This window comes from Porites lutea, chromosome 13 (assembly GCF_958299795.1).
Source record: "Porites lutea chromosome 13, jaPorLute2.1, whole genome shotgun sequence".
NCBI classification, from domain to species: domain Eukaryota; kingdom Metazoa; phylum Cnidaria; class Anthozoa; order Scleractinia; family Poritidae; genus Porites; species Porites lutea.
Window position 1 is genome coordinate 19,799,248 of NC_133213.1, and position 18,538 is coordinate 19,817,785.

The following is an 18,538-nucleotide window of genomic DNA, read 5'->3' on the forward strand; positions in this document are numbered from 1 at the left end:
TTATCGTTTCTTAAAATTTTGATTCTTTCTTCTTTGCATTGACGATAGATCTTGGTTGACACTTCTTGATGTTTTACATATGCAAAAATACCGCTTCTCGTTTTCTACCGAGTATTGCTTCTCCGTAAATGAAGTGCTCCTTCTCGTCTGAATGTATCACTATTTTGTGTGTGGATATTAGTTGAAACATCGTCTCCTTGTAGCGGCTTTTAGCAATATGTTATTGAGTGAGGCTGAGTAGGATGTGAAAAATTATGCAGATCGAGGAGGATGTTATCCACCTTGGTAACTGAGCTAATTATACACGTGTGTTTAGTGCAGTGTCACTTCCTTAGGCACCAAGGTCCCATGAATGTTACAATATCGGGCCAAAAAATGGTTGCATGATAAATAAATGGTAATTTCGTGCTGTAAAACTCGTCAAAAGTGCAAATTATGCTAACAATGTTTTTTCGGAAAACAGCCCCAAAAAATTTTGCCCAAAAAATTATGCTAGCACAATCTATCATAGCCCATAGAAACAATCCCACCCGTGTTTGATATGTAACTTTAAACACTCTTTTCTTGTTTGACATATCACTTGAATAACGCCATCACATCATCATAGCTTCGACAAAAGACAAGAAACTAACGCTTCGGAGTTTTGTATTGATACGCAGTGTGGGCGGGGGGGTACTCAACAAATGTTTGTAAGGGGAGGCTCCGCCCCAAGTCCAACCCCTTACCCTTTTATATACCATTTTTTGTGATTAAAAAAGATAACAATAATTTGAGCAATGCTTCCAGAGTAGTAGTAGTATCTCAAATAGATTATAAAACCTCAAAAAACAGGACAAAACGACTCTTTCCGATACTTGTCTTTATTAAAAGTCTTCATCAGGGCAACTCAAAGAGATTATAATATATTCAAAGCTTTTAACACGACCTTTTAGCTCTTATAACACCCTACAGTAACGTGAAAAGTAATTTTAATTCCTTTTAAAAAGCGAAATGATCCGTAGTAAGTCAAGTCCTGCCATCTATTTCAGCGAAAAGTGGTTTACTTTCGATAGACCAAAAAGCAAGGAAACTTGAAATAGCTATTCATGATCATAAATTAGCCAGTATGGTTATATTCAACCTTGTTATTAATTATGACTTCTGTGGGTTCAAACTATTTACAATGTTCATTATTTTTACTTTGTTCTAATTGTTCACTGTTCACTACAAGCAGAAGGCTTAGTCATAAGGCGAAGGGAGTAAACTCTCACAATTCCATAGTAGTCATAAAGTTCCTGGCTAAGGTCGACGAAATTAATGCGAGGGTAATGTTAAACGACGTACATGTATAACGACTGAAACAAAATCATCAAAGTTGATAGAAAGAATTAAATTAGCTGCAAAAACCGTGGACGAAGATCCTGCTAGTTGTAAACGTTGGATCTCTAGAAAAGAGATCAAATTAGCCAAAGTATAAAGAACCAAGAACAAGAAGCAAGAAGTCCAAAGACTACTGCAAAGCTGATTTAAAACAACGTATAACATCTGTAAACCTGAAGAAGGCTGGTATGGCCAGCCGAAATATTGTTATAAAAAACAATAGACGTTGTTTTAAATCAGCTTTGCAGTAGTCTTTGGAGTTCTTGTTCTTGATAGAAAGACTCGTTAATGAAATTGGCCAGTGTTTGAAGGCCGGGGGTACTCGCTATAATGCCCTATACAGGGAGGCTCCGCCCGAAAGGGGTACCTTTTTCGGGCCTCAGGTATAAGGGTATAGAAATCTCAGACATCGAATTTCGTGAGATTTACATTTAGTCGGTCACGCGATGGACAACTCCGCTGCATTTTTGCGTGTTTTCGGGCTCATAGGTTTAGGACACATTGAGTAGAGAAATTCAGAGATGTCTGTGGTCTAACTGTAGCCGCTGACTGAAAGTATTGCCCCCGCCCAAAATTCCGGCCATAAACTGTCCGTGAAGCTTTTCAACGAGTGGTTTTGGGGGAAATTTGGATGAATTTTAGCCAAGATATGGCACAGTGAAGATCTTGAGGTTTAGCCGAGAATGGCTTGGTCTATTTTGGCTTGTTTTGGATCAAAAGAAAACGCATCAGCAACAGATTGCAGAGAGATGTCCTGTACCGTTTTCTAAAGCTTTGCTTCAATAGATTCAAAATCGCAGTGAACAAATTTCAATTTACGTTACGGCGCGAGCCGGGAGGCATTCATCGAAAGCGGGATTTACTGCTTTGAGCATTCCGCCATACTGTCCTCATGGAAAAATTCTTCGGATCTTCAAAGATGAATAACGCATCGATTACGACTTGGAGAGGTGCAACTCTTTGCAATACTTTTAGGTTTCCTCGATTGCTAGTGGAATCGCAATGAACAATATGGATTTTTCATCCAGTTAATGAGGTAGGATTGAGTTTAAATCTTTTCTCCCACTAAAGCCTATAAACATTGTGGCCTTTTGTGATGCAATGTAACGCAAAAATACTCACTGTGGCTATATGGCCGGTAACCGGTCAAGTTGTTAAAAACACTAAATGACCGGCAGTCCCATATTCTCAGTAAAAGATTCTAGCTAATCTAAACTATCATATGACGATTAAGACAAGTCAAGCGATCCTGAAATGCTTTATAGATCTCAAGTCTAGTGTTTGCTTTACGCTAGGCTCAGAAGACGAAACCATGTTTTGTGACACTTAGAACTTTTTTGAGCTCGACTGCCGGTCAAGGTTTTTAAAACACTAAATGACCCGTAGTTCTATATTCTCAGTAAATTTCAAAAGCATGATATAGAAATTCCACAAACCAGCTGGTTTGATCAGGATCACGACTTACGATAGTTCAGAACGGCTGAATTTTTTCTATTTGTGAAATTCACTGAGAATATGGGACTGCCGGCCATTTATTGTTTTGAAAACCTTGACCGGTTACCGGCCATTTAGCCACAGCGAAAAATACTGTCTCGAGAGCGCATGCCTGTCCAAGATTTCTAGCCATGAGGTCCAGAAGGGTTAACGGATGCATTTTTTTATGTAAAAAAGTCAATAATGAAAACGTTCAAGGCAGTGCAATTAGAGCAGTTAAAACGGATTCAGAGTTCTCAACTAGGCAAAGGGAAAAATGGGTTATTTTGATCGCGTTACAGTTTTGTTTCACATTCTGTTTGCCGGAAACCAAGAGACTGAGGGCTCACAAGATCAGCTTACAGGCGAACAACAAAGTCTATCTGGGTCAGATAAGAAGCGAAGAAATCGTCTACAGTAGATTTATAAAGATCCCATTGGGTTAATTAATCGTGCTAAGCGACAAGTATAGACATTTTTCAAGTTGAGACTTTAATTAAGTAATTCATTTATTCACAGGAAACCCCTCTGGACCCTGTGAACTAGGTAGTGAAAAGGGTGACATTTGTTAATAGAAAGTATATGAAAGGAGTACCTTCTTCGCCAATAATGCTATATAAAAGGGTAAGGGGTTGGACCTCGGGTCGGAGCCTCCTCGTATAAACCTTTTTTGACTACCTCGGGGGGACTGAAGGCTTAAATGCGCTGAATAACGGAGACAGGTATTGACGATGCCGTAGTGCTTTTCACTTGCATATCATGACCAACTGGTTTAACTTGTTTAACCGGCCTAAACCCAGGATTGATGTCATCAGGAAATATGATCCTTGATCTGAGTTGAAAAGGAGATGATGTATTAAACACTGGGTCATGACAAGACAATGCGGGATGCAGAGTCGTAGATGTGGGCAGAAACGACGAGGCAACCCGGCTTCTCCTGAATGGGGTGATGACAGGAGTAAAAGCAGAAGACCAGTCATGCCCCATGAGGGGAGGGGTAATTGGCTTTTCTTTCTGAAACGTTTGTCGCTGCCCAATGAATAGATTTATCCCGGCTCCACGCTGCCCAATGTATGAATTGATTCCATGGCCACCGTACTCTGAAGTCGTCACGCTAGACTCGTTCTGAGTGATGCAAGCCTTGATTCTCTGTCCATGAGGTCGCCAACGTGTCACGCCTGGTTCGTATTTGTAAGGCAGCTTATGAAACCGATACACCAACCTTTGTTTTGGAACCTAAGATAGGACATGCAAAATGATAGTTAGATGCGATAGTCCTATAACTCATGCGAAAGATGACACTGTCCACTGCGTCATTGCATCAGGGGCACCCAACGAGAATATAGTTCAAAACCACTTAAACACAGCACTGTTAAACGTATTTTAGTATTTAAGCGGTAGACATAAGCATATTTTTATCCCCTAAAAGTTTTTCATCTGTTCGAATTTCCTAGCTGAAAGTCTAGTGACCCGAAAATAATAGGGATAAAGACTTACTTTTTCGAAAATTTCAGCCAGAAAAAAGGCTCCCGAAAATTCTAGGTGACCTTTTTAGGGTAAAAATCCGTTAAAAATGGGCAATTATACCATTTTTTACATGTTCGAAAATCCTAGGAGAGGCAGGCAAGCAAGAAATTTTTCAACAAATGTTCCGAAAATTCTAGATCTCAAATCGTCTTCCGAACAGATATTCTTCCGAAAATTGTCGTTGGGTGCCCCTGTTGCATGGGCGGTGACGTTAAGCCGTTGGCCTTGTCTCCTTCATATCTTTCATTAGTCAAATGGAAGGGGACGTAAAAGAACGCACACTAATGTTCGAAAAGACTAGGAGAAGTTTCCCCGGTGATGTGTCCTCCTTTCACGCATCATTCATATCATGGGCTGTGGGTGGGTTACAGAAAGCTCATAAATGAACAGATAGTGGCTGCCATTGGCGCCATTGAGTGCTGACGTCCGAGTTGACTGTTAAAATGTTAATATATAATGTAAAGAGGGCGTGTCTTGTTGTCCTCTAATCCATGACATTACAGCACACGAACTTTCCTGTGTGACCAACTCGCCTTTAACCGCTCCTCATACAAATGGCTGGTGTAAAATTGAAGTTTTTTAGTGGGTTGCGCCAGTTGCGACGGAGACTATTGTTATTATCGTATCGCAATGAAGCTGGAAAAACGAGCGACCACCTTTTCAAACTCAGTACCAGAGTAATTCAGTTTTCCAGTAACATTACTTCACACATTAATCGAAGTATATTAGGTGACTCATATTTTGAACTGCAGATAATGGCATGAAAGTGGAAATGATCCTCGCAAATATTTCCATCCATTTCATTTCCACCATCGGGTATATTACGAACCAGTGGCACCCAACGAGAATATATTTCAAAACCACTTAAACATAGCATTGTTAAACACATTTTAGTATTCAAATATAGATAGATTGAGATATAGGCATATTTTTATCCCCTAAAAATCACTTCCTATAGCTGAAAATCCGATCCAAAAATTGAAGGGATGAAAACTTACCTTTTCGAAAATTTCAGCTAGAAGAAAGGCTCCCGGAAATTCTAGGTGACCTTTTCAGGGTAAAAATCTGTTTAAAATGGGCAGTTATACCATTTTTTAAATGTTCGAAAATCCTAGGAGAGGCAGGAAAGCAAGAAATTTTACAACAAATGTTCCGAAAATTCTAGATCTCAAATCGTCTTCCGAACAGATATTTTACGAAAATTGACGTTGGGTGCCCCTGACGAACTCACAATGGCCTGCTCTCCAGTTGGCTTGATAAGCTTAATGGATAGAGCGTTGCGTCCGACCATCGCAAAGGTTCAGGTTCGATATCCCGGTGAACTTTTTTTTTTTTCAACTGCTTAGGGTGTTTGTTCAACTGCGAGGAACATTTCCACTATCATAATACTACATACATTTGAAATCTAAAAAACCTTGGCATATCATTGGGTGAGGTCGCAATGGAGGGTTCTATTGAACTCACCTTTTGAATGATTCCTTTACTATAGTAAAATCTCAGAGCCCTGCTTAGTTTGTCATACGTCATGGTCCGTGTCCTCTTGAATTGCCCCCATCTTTTGGCCACTTCATCAGGAACTTTTATTTTGAATTCCATACGATTTTCGTTGCTCCAAGTTATGATTGAACGGCAGCTTTCATCAGCTAGAAGCTCCAGCAAGAATTCCCACAAGTGGACTATATTCTTGTAGTGAGTAACTGAGCTGCTGTCTGAACCTTGTCCTGTTGGCCCATCTGACGCCTCCACATGCTGGCGATCAACTATATTATAAGAGCGCGAATGATGATTATAATAATAAAAATAATAATAATAATAATAATAATAATAATAATAATGTGGAAAGCTGGCCTATGACAGCGATGAAAAATATTGCAACCATGAGCCACAACAAGTGTATGAATTCACAAACAACAAGCTGTGGGACTTCAAAATACAGACTGTCAACAAGATTGAACTCAACAAGCCTGACGTTCTGTTATTGGATAAGATAGAACAGAAGTGTCTGATTATTGATGATGCAGTGTCCACTTGACACCCGAGAGAAAGACAATGGCTCTTTTTGTGATTTAATCCTCGCTGAGATTACTAATTTAAATATGAAAGGAAAAACGTAAAGGATTCTGGTCGTAGTAGTAAAATGACGCCATTGTGCAAGTGGCCTATTGGTGCATTAGGAACTGTCTCGAACGACATAGAAAAGTAGTTAGCAGCAGGGATTGGTGTCACATGTCGTTTAGAATCATCGAAATAGAACCTTCGCTTAGTCTTAGACACCTAAGGTCACGGGCATTGACTTGATGTTTAAGGCATTCGTAGAAGCTGTGTTTAAGAAGGATGATGATACTAATACTAACTGACTAATACTAATACTACTAATTATAACGATAATAGTATAATCTTTACTGAGGATACCTATTTCACTCGAAAGCTCTTTACAGAAAGGTCTTTGCGTTATAGGGGTCATCCCCGGTGTAATATAATCTGTTCGTTTTCTTTGTTTTATGGATTATAAGAATTGTCGGGCTTAGGTCCATTGTTAAGGATGTTTTGTGTTCTTTGTTTTGTTTCAGCTGTGAGTAACAAATTATATTACACCGGAGATAAGCCCGTTGTAGGGACCGCAAGGTCCTATGACAACGCTGAAATAACAAAAACAATAGAGCCTTTGCACGCACGTCCGCCACGCACATCCGCCATGTTTGTGTCCCAAACCAGTACTGGTCGTGGGAGTTGAACTTTTTTTCCTTTTAAGTAAACGCTTTCTTTTGTGGCAACAAATTGGCGTAGCTGTTGGCAACGTGAGTGAAAACGCTTAAATTTTTTAATAAGCAAAACAACATCTCTGCATGTGCATTGCGCTTGTTTGTACATTTCCTTGCCGTCACTGCACGACCACGACGTAAAGTGCCCAGAGTTCACGCTTTGTGGAGGACGTACAGAAGCGCAGACAAAACTTTCTCTCTCTCAGAACTTGAATTGGATATGGTTAGTAGTAATTCAACTCGGCAGGAAAGTTCGTCTACATTTGACAAAGTGAGTTGGCTATGGCATAGGTCGGAATAATCGCGAATTCACTTTTTAAAAGACCTCCAGTCGCTGTCGTCACTTTCCCCTGATCTTAAGGATTCGAAACTGAAAGGTTTTTGACTACAAATACGGGTACTTTTCAAATCAATCTTGTATCTCAACATTATCTATCTGCCTTTTCGTGACCAACAGGGAGTTGATCAGCCAAAGGAAGAGGTAACCGGGATTTCTAAGAGACAACAGGAGTTCGGAAATTCCGTCGGCGACGTCGCACTCGTAACAATTTTAAGTCATTTGAAGATATATTTGTACCTATTTAATTGTCCCTGGTAAAAAAACCTTGTTTTTATGTACGAAAGCCTCAACCACTCGATCGTTCGCTTACTTGTCTCTCATGAATCTATCACAGAAAACATCCCAGTCTCAGCTCACCAACCTTAACCCTTTAAGCCCTAAGAGTGATCAGTATCAAATTTCTCGTTGTAATATCAATGCTTTGTAAAAGAAAGAGTGGTCACGAGAATTACGGACATGATCACACAAGATGAATTTGCTTGATATTTTCTCAACTTCTTCCCACTACTTCTGTAGGAAATGAATAGAGGCAACAAATGAGAATTCAAATTTGGATCTTAGGGTTTAAAGGGTTAAGGGCAATAGACCTCTTTAACTTGACATTCTATTTTCCCAAATACAGGTCATGTGACAATACTCCAAGGGAACTGTTTCTTTCAAATCTCGTCTTATTCACGTGCATATCTACGCGTAAATTATGAGAAGACAAAAGGTTAAGTTCCCCTGGGAAAACAAAACATACTTGTAAGCTAAAGAGGGCTATTCGTTTCTTTCACCATCCTTTTCTTTCACTTGTTATTTAGAGTGTTCAGAACACGTTCTCATTAATAGGGTTTTCCGATTTAGCGAAAGTTCGAGCCATTTTTCCGATATGTGAAATTGATTCCATTATACTTTAAACGGTCATCTTGATTCTTTCGCTGTAAGTAAATCTTTGCATGATATCATTGTTTATGCGAAATATCTGGATCGTAAAAGGGTAAATGAGCACAAACATGCTTGGTAAATATTTTCTAAAACAAGAGGATTCATTTGCAGTATTTGTGTCTAGCAGTCGCATTTGGCCAATACGCGTATGCTGCAAATAAATTCACACTCGGTGCTAACGGTTTTTAAAAGTCGTTTAAAAAAGATAAAGCATATACGCTAACAAGGAAAAAAGTAAACAATTCTGCTTTTGTTTGCCGGATGATATCCTGGGACCATATCTAATATTTCTTCATTAACCTGCGATCAGGCGGTCCTTAGATTTTCCCATTTTCTTTGGGAGGCCTTATCGCAGGTTATTTCTATTTTTGCTACGTCAAACGTAAATAAGAATCGTTTTCATTGTCTCATCGAGTGCCATATAAATACGATAATTTATAAACAGAAAAGGAACAACATTGTATATCTCCTCTCCTACAAATTGGGAAAGACGCCGGGAAGTCTCCAGGCATCGCATCTCGCAATTTTGTCTACTTGTGGATATCTATTCGATTCTGTGCGTTTTGTCGGTTAGGGTGAGGGTTGAAAACTAGTGCAAAAGCTCAATGAATTTATACAGACGGCAGAATGTGCAATCATAGTTATTGGTGCAATCCAACAAACTAAGCGCATGCAAATATTTTTTGACACTGGCGCGAAATTCCATGAGTTCCCACTAAGGCGCGGGATAGTTGCAGAAGAAAGCCTTATATATGACAACTTATTGAATAACAAAAGAATAACAAAGTAGCACATATGTTACATGCATATTCTTTGGAAAAACACACATTTTAAGCTGGTTCAAAATGAAGGTTTAAACGAATTAGGCTAAGTGCCTGCTTAGTTTTGATGGTAGAAAGAATAGGGTGAAAACCTTCTTCCCACGCTCCGTATATAAACCCAGCATTAGAAACATTATCGCCTTCCATTATTTTTTAGCACCTTTGTTTCTGAGAGTGCAAAGCCCGAATTTCTCGGTGTATTGTGATTTTTGCTTGCACTATTTACGTGCCGTGATTTGTTGGGGGCTGAAGAGGAATATTCCATTTTTTTCCTCGTCTTCTTTAGCCTGAGACTCGAAAGAGTTGGCCATGGAAATTACCTCCTTGAATCCTGGTTTTCTTGGTGAATCGATGATACGTAACTTTGCAAGAATAATATAAAGTTGAGCGCTGCAGTTGGTCTCGTAAAGTGAGGGCCTGTTTACATGGAGTGGGGGACCCCGGTCTAGTGGGGTTAGTTTCTTTTGTTTTTACGCTCTGGCGGACACAAAACAAAAGAAACCTACCCCACTAGACCGGGGTCCCCCACTCCATGTAAACAGGGTCTTAGGGCCTGTTTACATGAAGGTGGGGGACCTCAGGTAGGTGAGGTAACATGTGGCGAGTTACCTCACCTAACATGTAAACGTGATCACATTAAAATGAGAGATTATATGGACAGGCGGGCTACCCCACCTAAGCGGGTTACCTCACCTAACTGGGGTACCCCACCTCCATGTAAACAGGCCCTTAAAGTGTTAAAAGTTACAAACAACCCAGCAATTTACTTACAGTAGTGAGTGTTAAACGAATTTCACTTATAGAAAGGTTAGAAATTGAACTCATTTGAAACTGGCTAGTTCCACTTCCGCAGAATTTCCGCTAAATCGGAAAACCCTAAACGTGCTAAAATTTACTAAAATTATTTTCCACTTTGCTATAACTTAGGGCCTGTTTACATGCAGCAGGGGGGCCCCAGTTAGGTGAGGTAACACGCCTGTCCATATAATCTCTCATTTTAATTTGATCACGCTTACATGATAGGTGGGGTGACCCGCCAAATTGTACCTCATCTATCTGGGGTCCCCCACCTCCACGTAAACAGGCTCTTAATGTTCGTATTGCAAATAAGCAAAGTATAAGCTCGATGACGGTAGCTCAGGAGTCGCGTCAAGTCATTGTTTATCCCAGCGAGCGAATACACAACGAATTGACCTGAGGGAATTTCTGTAATGTCAAAATTGAAAATGCCAAACAACGAAAGTCCTACACAACTGTAAATGTTTTGATCATTACATGATGTTTAGAATATTCGTGCTCGAATTTTTGAACTTGTTAAAACGCGTGCGGTCAGTGTTTTGAACAGCGTGAAGATCAGGGGTACCCAACGGCAATTTTCGGAAAAATATCTGTTCGGAAGACGATTTGTGATCTAGAATTTTCGGAGCATTTGTTGTAAAATTTCTTGCTTGCCTGCCTCTCGTAGGGTTTTCGAACATCGACAAAATGGTATAATTACCCATTTGTAACGGTTTTTGACCCTAAAAAAGGCCACCTAGAATTTTCGGAAGCCTTTTCCTGGCTGAAGTTTTCGAGAAGATAAGTTTTTATCCCTATAATTTTCGGATCACTAGACTTTCAGCTAGGAAATCCGAACAGATGAAAAGTTTTTAGGGGATAAAAATATGCCTATATCTACTGTTTGAATACTAAACTACGTTCAACAATGCTATGTTAAGTGGTTTTGAACTATATCCTCGTTGGGTGCCCCTGAAGATGTCCATCCCCAGAGTATTGCATTCCCAGTGCTGTTATAGGTTGATGCATTGTTCTCGAAAAGCGTGCATGTTTTTTTTCAAAATTCAGAACAAAAACAACCCAAATGACAAACTTAATATGCAAATAAACTGTTGAACTGCTGTAGGCTGTTCAAAACGTCTCAGTACTGTCCTTCAGGGTTCCGTTACAAGCGGTAAAAGGAAGCTTCCACTCTTCAGAACCGTACGACAAGAAGGCGTTTTTCGAAGAAACGTTTACTAAATCTATCCGCCACGCGAAACAATGAGAACTGGGTCGAAAATTTCATTCACAGAATGGCAAATTGTTGGTGAGTTATGCTATGAGTTATTTTAACTCAGGAAAATATGCTAACAAGTTATTATTTATTTTACCTTCAGATAGATATCCCTCTTAATAATGAGAAGTTGATTTGAATTTTTTTAATTCTTAAACAGAACTGCAAATTGTAAAGGATTATTTTGTTTGTCAGTTACGTTATGCATTATTCGCTCACTCAGGGCAATATGCAAGTTTTTCAAGAAAGAAGAGTAAATAACTCGTTCAGTAATTCCGTGAATTCAAAGTAGTTGTAGAATGATTTCTTAAAAGCTCACCCCTTTTTTCTTCTGGTCGCATTGGTGGTATAGGGTATGCAGCCTGCTTCCAAACCCGATTCACACATTTGCTTACTTTTGGTTGCATTTTGTAGGCAGTATATTTTACGATTGATATTACGATGACTAAGCACAATTTATTTGAAGTAACATGTACGTGCTCCTTTTAAAATGAAACTGAAACTAAGCGGCAAGAAAGGGAATTTACTAAAACACACATGAGTAACATTAAATTGTAGATCATCAACTTTCCGTGATATGAGAGTCAATAGTATCTTTATATATTGGACAACATGTATGCGAGATTTATTTAGTAGGAGGTTGAATCAATTTTAAACAAGGTTCGTGAGCCCCAGATAATAATGACAAGAATCTTATTCCCAATGTCTCTTTAACTGCATGCTAAGAGAGGTTGAGATATCTGGGGATACAACTGACTGAAAATTCCAAGTGTAACAACCCTCGCTCCTACTGGTACCATGCGTGCATGGTACGGCGTGCTCGTAGTCAAATCTTTGGCTCCGGCCGGTTTATCCACACCAGCTGTGCACAAACTGGCAGACTGAAATATCTTGTTTTATTCAGACTAAATGTATAGTTCATCAAGTTAGACTACACTTAGTTTTAAGTTCTAACTAGAGACCCAAGGTCATCTAAGACTAAGAGGGGAAATGTTATTATTGATTAGTAAACACAATCGCACGAGAAATCACTGCAGATATCTGTTTGTGGAATTTCCACACGGTGCCGTCGAACGTTTTGATGTTTTCATGTGGATTTTACGCAGTTCTCATTTTAATCGGTTCACTCAATTTACACACATAGGAAATTACAGTACTAATCTGATGTTTGTTGAATTTTCACACTTTACTGTCCATTAACAAAAGTTTTGTTATGGATCTTTTAAAGGTAAATCCAAATATTTCCGTTTTAGCCTGTGCAAGAAATCACAGTTACTAGAGAGAGAAACCACTAAATGTATACCTTATTAACGAGGCAATTCCTGTCTCTCTTAGGATTATCGAAGGGTAAGAAAGTTTTCAACTACAGAAAGGGCAGTTTAAAACTGTAGATAGATCATACCTTGAAATTCACTGTGATAGAAAAACATGACACTTGTTGTTCAAAATCCAATTGAATGTTACTTCACTCCGCAGAATCCCAATCACACTGTCGTCAGTGGGTGAAAACCGACGATCAGTTGCTGTTTCATTTCGCCCAGGTTGTTCTCTCTTTCTCGAAACATTCCTTTTTAACCGCATCCGGTAAATATGATATCATCTATGAAAACTAAATATCGAGTTTTTTGGGAAAAAAAAGATAACTCTTTGGGCAGTTGCTTTCTTCTGTCGCCCGGGAGCATTCGGGATTTCCTTAATCTCTAAAAACGCTTATTGATTCGATTATAAATCACGCTATTATTCCACATTAATATTTTGCACAAATTACTGTATCGGTAGCAAAAGGCGTGGTCTGGTAGTGTTAACTGGATCAGAAAATTCTTGATATGGTTCCATGTTAGAGACTTACTTATCCCGAGTTAAAGACGGAATATCGTTTGTAAGAAGATGATAAATTCTCAGTTTAAATCTTCAGTTATGCAGAGTTTTCCGGGTCATATTGTAAAGTACCGGATTCAGACTGAAACAAGCTCTGGACCGGACGTGTATTAAAAAGGTTTAATTCTCAAATATTTGATCCTTTGGTAATTGTGATTACTAAAGCAGACTTCTTTCCCTTAGTCTCCCACGTAGGTTATCATCGAGATTGCACGAAGGGCCAAAAGGTCTGCGTGGGAAGCTATAGTTTTCAGCAGATTCCATTTATTTAGTAGATTTCATTGTAATCTATCAATGAAATGGATTTCTTTCTAGAGGATTGTTTAAGATACTTTATTTAACTGAACATTAATTTAAACTTTGAAAGAGCTTGGCCGTAATGGCCTGAAAGGGAATCCCTGAGTTATTGTTGCAAATTATCATTTTCATAACAGGTTTAAGTTAAACTTTAAGAATACATCCTTTACTAAAACTGAATTCGTTTAGTGTTCCTGCAAGTGCCTAAATACCTTGTAGGTCACATTCAACCAAAACTAAAGCTCCACTGATTTAACATGATTTAAAGCCGCTCTGTGATTATCTTTTGCTTTTCAGTGACGAAAACTACCGATTTCAAGGGTGATGCAATTCTTTGTCATTTAACTGGTGATTTGTAAGCAATGCAAAAGATGCAGATTATTCCGCAAAATGTCTTAATATTATGGCGAAATGGCGCTCCTTAGGACCTGTGACGTCATTTAAGGCAACCGCCATCTTGAATTTTTATTCCAAAAATTCAAGTTTAGGCAAACAACCTGCTACGGACATCTAACAATTTGAGTGTTAAATTTATTTCTGCTGCTTTGAGGACTGCGGCAAAATGCGTGTGTGTGTGTGTGCCAAAAAAAACAAGCTAAACAAAAATATGCACCATATAACAACATCTTGCGTCCGTCAAAGGCAATTGCAAGGGGAAGGTCAGAAACAAAAAGCACGTGTACACTATACGAAACCGAAATATGTCAAGCCTCCTTGAAGTTTTGTAACTTTTGCCGTACGGTAAATAAACCGAAACTGAAAGGGCTTGGGAAAAGGGAAGTGATACCATTAATAGATAAACAAATCACCGACGAACAATCTCAGTCTTAAAAGCTCAATTTATCAATGCGTGAAAATGAATGCTAAAGTGAATCATGAAAAAAGTTGTTTTCAACTTAAGTCAAAAATTTTTTTTCAGGTTCAACAAAAGATTTTTTGTAATTTTCATATGAATTGATAATTCAATTTTATTATCTTCTTTAGGCTCGTATAAGTGTCATATTTTCACCCTTCTTTTCTTAGCTTCCTCGCGCGTCAGAATTCGAAGCTCACCAGTGACATATGCAACTGAAAGTCAAGTAATATATCTGATATTGGCAACTAAAGTAACAGATTTAAGTTTCAAATGATGAGCGCAATAACCGAATCCATGCAAGGGGGTACGCTTGACCTGGCACTGTAAATAAAGATGATTGTATTTGTAATTCACGCCGAAGGTAAACAATCGGCGTTAAGAATGTGTCTCTACAATCTCATTATATTTGTTGAAAGCCTATGTGAAGAGTACGATTCACAGTTCTCCACACGACATTTGATAACTAAGAGAATGCTGAGAGATCTGAGTGTGATGTTGGGAGAAGTAATCACTTAAATGTCCGCCAGACTAACAAGAATCAATAAACATGTCTATCATCCAGGGTTACGCTGCTCTTAAATGGGTGCAAGCTGCTTTAACATTTCGAGAACAAAATTACATATTAACTAAGTTTTATCAAATTGACATCCAACAATATTCTCACAACAATTCAGATTGTGAGTTAAACAATCGGATCATTAGAAAACAAAATAGAACGTGATGACAATGGTCTGAACAAGTCACGGTTGTAACGAGTTTATACTCTTAACAACATCGTTACAACAATGTAGCATGATGAAGTGTCTGGGTTTTCAGACAGTCACATTAACAATGTACTATAATACCTTGGTTTCAGACAGTCATATTATCAGATCAGAATACAATACTTAGAACGTTCCCAGACAGTTTTGACCAAGTTTAAATGAGTTTTAACTCTTCACAATTGCCAATGTCCAAACTTCTATCCTCACGACAATGTTGTGATTGGGTGACAAACGCTCACCAGAATCACAATATTGAGTTAAACAAAGTTTATGTTCAAAAAGCTGAATTCCTGAAGCATTTCCCTATGTTTGAATTTCCACTACGCCTTAATGTCTACGTTCCCACGCTCATAAAATTTACGTGCTTGAATAAAATAAGCGTGATGTACTAAAGGTCAGCATAAACGTAAAAGTTGAACCTCGCCCAGCTTTTTCGCGCTTTGACGTTTGACTCGCGAGACTTCATACTTTGCCGCTACACAGGTAAACCTTACGGGCGATTTTGTCTGTTACGCTTTGGAGGTATTATATTCAGTCAACACCACCATAAATTGTCTAATTGTCATGATTCATTCATACATTCAGCTGCTAAAGAAAAAGAACTGTTAATAGAAGCCTAGTTAGGGTTGCCTGTGAAGGACAGTTTTCATTTCATAGTGAAAGCTCAGTGTCACACCCAGAATATTTCGTCCACGACTCAAAATCATCACTAAATCATCCATCTGCGAACAAAGGTTTAAAAATATCTCTCTACTGACGGTTTCAACTGACATCTAGAATCGAAGCTAGTCAAAGTAATACATTGCATTCGATTCGAAAAGTTTCTCTAATGTGCGTTTTATAAATTAAACTGCCACTTTGGCACCAAATGTACTGTAAGACGCTGATGTACTTCAAATGGCTATATCAAGAGAAGTTTTCACGGTTATATTATTATTATTACCACAGACGCAATAAATCTTTTGTGTGTATTTGTTTAAGCCTGAAAGGTTAAAGGTGCTAATTGGTCATGTTTAATTAGCAATGTTTGCAGTTTGCAATTTTGTCAATTTAAAGATTTGCCAACTGGTCATTATCATATTACCAGTAATACACTGTATCAACTGAAATAACATCTTCAAACTACAGAAGAACCAAATATGAATATGGCAAATCTTAAAGTGGTCATGGATGGGCTAAACATGGTAAGATTAAAAGGGATTGCATTTGTGTAAAGCTAACAAACGCCCTCCGAATTTTTAATTTCTAGTTTATCTCTATCTGAAGAAAATAAGTTGATGTTTAAGAGCGATCAGAAATGGTTAGCTAAGGTTGTTGGGTGGCTGGGAGTCTCTCGACAATACTTTGCCTTGCAATTTGTCATTTAAAGATCTTAACTAACTCCGAAAAATAAAGAAAAGAAGCTAAAATAACGACTTTGCCATGGTCATGAACGAACGACGTTTAGTTAGTTACCCAATTCATGAAACCCATATGGGATTATATTCGATTCCGTTTTCAGAACTTAACTGCAAACAGCTTAAAACAAAACTCATACCTTTAAATTCATTAGCTTTGGTAAAAGGACCTGTTTTTGGCATGTCGTCCGCTCCTCTGTCGATAGCGTTCTGAGCTGGAGTCAAATCAGCAAGTTGTACACTTTGAGTGAATGGGAACAGGAAGTCGCGTGATGTGAACGTTCTTCAGCTGTGTTCCTGTGTCAAATATTGTATATTGATAAACTGCTTGATACTGCATTTATTTTATAGGAACACGCGCACAATTGAACGACAGGAACTCGCTTTTTTTTTGTTTAGTTTTCACTTGAACGGATTTAGCCTATAAACGCACTTAACGCTACAACTTCTATCAGTGGCCCTTTTTTTTAAAAAAAAAAAAAAGAAAAATACTAAGAAATAAACATTAAATAGTACTTTGTTACAAGTTTTCCCAAAGAGTTTTCACTGATGTGAATGCGACTGAACCACATAATTTCGTTTAAAAGTTTGAAAGTTAGAGTTAGTCATCTCTGCCACGTAACCTTAACTCGGCTTAAGAGTCCTAAAACGACGGTTTAAAACGACTTAGTCCTGCCATTCCCAGTGTGTAACTCATTTTCATTAACCCATTTAGCCCCAAGTCCACAAAAAAAATTGTCTTTTCTAGTCTCCATAAATTTCCTTAGCTATATGCTTGAGAGATTTATTTAAAGATCAATGTAATTTCACTCAGGGGATCGTAACATTGATGTCATAATCTTTTGTCCTGATTATGTTCTGATTTTACTGACACTAGAACTTCTCCCAATATTGATGCATGGATTAAGTCTCTCTTGTATGCAGACACTCAGTGCCCTGATCCCAGCCTCCAAGAGATATGAATGTAGTTTGTGGATGTTAGCTACCCGGAAATTTAATATGTTGAGTTTGTTAAAAAGTAAACTGCGATTCATCAGTTTACTTAAAGATACATCCTTGTACAATCTCCCTACATTCCATCAAACAGTCCACTACTTCGCTTTTGTATCGACAGAAAGAAGTGTCAAAAGGCAATGATATTGTTTGGGTTAAGACATATATAATTGCAGGACTAAGGAACTCTCTTAAATGGTGATCCCATATATTCTCACATGTTTTGCTTTTCACTCTTTCACATCAGATACTTGACGATATTATCAAAAAATGGCGTGGTGCTGGCTGTTTCGTTTTCGTTTATACTTACAAAAATTTATTGCCCGTTAGAAAGATCGAGAGCGAGTTGGCAAAGTTTCACAATTGTTGCCGAGTTCAGGGTTAAACAATGAAAAACCCAGGCTGCAAACTTCACCCCTTAATTAAAAAACCAAAAAGTTCCGCATTGCTGATGGACAAGTTTACTACAGCTTACTAAATTCCAGAAACCAAAACAGAAATGAAGTAGTGAAAATTTCCAGACGATCCATGTGCATAAGTCGGCTTTGGAAAAATACAGAATCGAGGGGGAGAGGATCATAATCAGTATCAATTTAGTTTAGGATATCATAACCATCATGGAACACTTTGAATGCTTGTAACGTGTTTATGAAAATAAAGTAATCAGTTGCCCTAAATGATCTTTGACTGTCAAAAAACGTTCACAACCAATATTCTCACGATAAAACGATTGTATAGCCCTATTTTCTTCAGTTTAATCTTTTAATTAGTTGCTTCTTGGCTGTGACTAAGCGAAGGAGTCTCGTCGTGTATTTAGACACGATAAAAGTTTAAAGCTTAAACTTAATATTCCGATTTTTTTGTCGTATTAACAGAACTCCTATAAAGTTCCGTTAACTTGAAATCGGAGACTTCTTCCCGTTAACAGCATCGTACTTCCCATCGAAGAGTTGTTCTGAAAGCTTAGCTTTACGCTTCCTTCCAGTCTTGAATATTGTCCAACCCTTTATTAACTGACTGTTTAATGCTCAAATTACACAGTGCAAAAAAGATAAAAACAGAAAACGATTAAGTTTTGAGTATATACAATT

General features: G+C 38.3%; 1 protein-coding gene across 3 annotated transcripts; it reads right to left on the reverse strand.

Annotated features, from left to right (window-relative positions):
- Window positions 1-3,170: 3,170 nt before the first annotated feature.
- LOC140922694 (uncharacterized) lies at window positions 3,171-16,679 on the reverse strand. Of its 3 annotated transcripts, none has more exons than XM_073372691.1 (3): window positions 16,595-16,679; window positions 5,824-6,119; window positions 3,171-4,068 (listed from the first exon to the last, which is right to left on the reverse strand). In XM_073372691.1, the coding sequence occupies exons 1-3, from the start codon at window positions 16,635-16,637 to the stop codon at window positions 3,529-3,531; spliced, it is 879 nt and encodes a 292-aa protein (XP_073228792.1). In that variant the 5' UTR covers window positions 16,638-16,679; the 3' UTR covers window positions 3,171-3,528. The 3 variants fall into 3 exon arrangements, with proteins under 3 accessions (XP_073228792.1, XP_073228793.1, XP_073228791.1); XM_073372692.1 differs by lacking the exon at window positions 16,595-16,679 and adding an exon at window positions 12,665-12,817; XM_073372690.1 differs by lacking the exon at window positions 16,595-16,679 and adding an exon at window positions 11,582-11,937.
- Window positions 16,680-18,538: the final 1,859 nt, after the last annotated feature.

Excerpts from the sequence above, each read along its gene's own strand:
- LOC140922694 (XM_073372690.1), bottom strand. The coding sequence starts at position 11,669 with ATGCAACCAAAAGTAAGCAAATGTGTGAATCGGGTTTGGAAGCAGGCT. Across the intron at positions 6,120-11,581 it reads GCGACCAGAAGAAAAAAGGG|TTGATCGCCAGCATGTGGAG; the intron begins GTGAGCTTTTAA and ends CTTATAATATAG. Across the intron at positions 4,069-5,823 it reads GTAAAGGAATCATTCAAAAG|GTTCCAAAACAAAGGTTGGT; the intron begins GTGAGTTCAATA and ends GTCCTATCTTAG.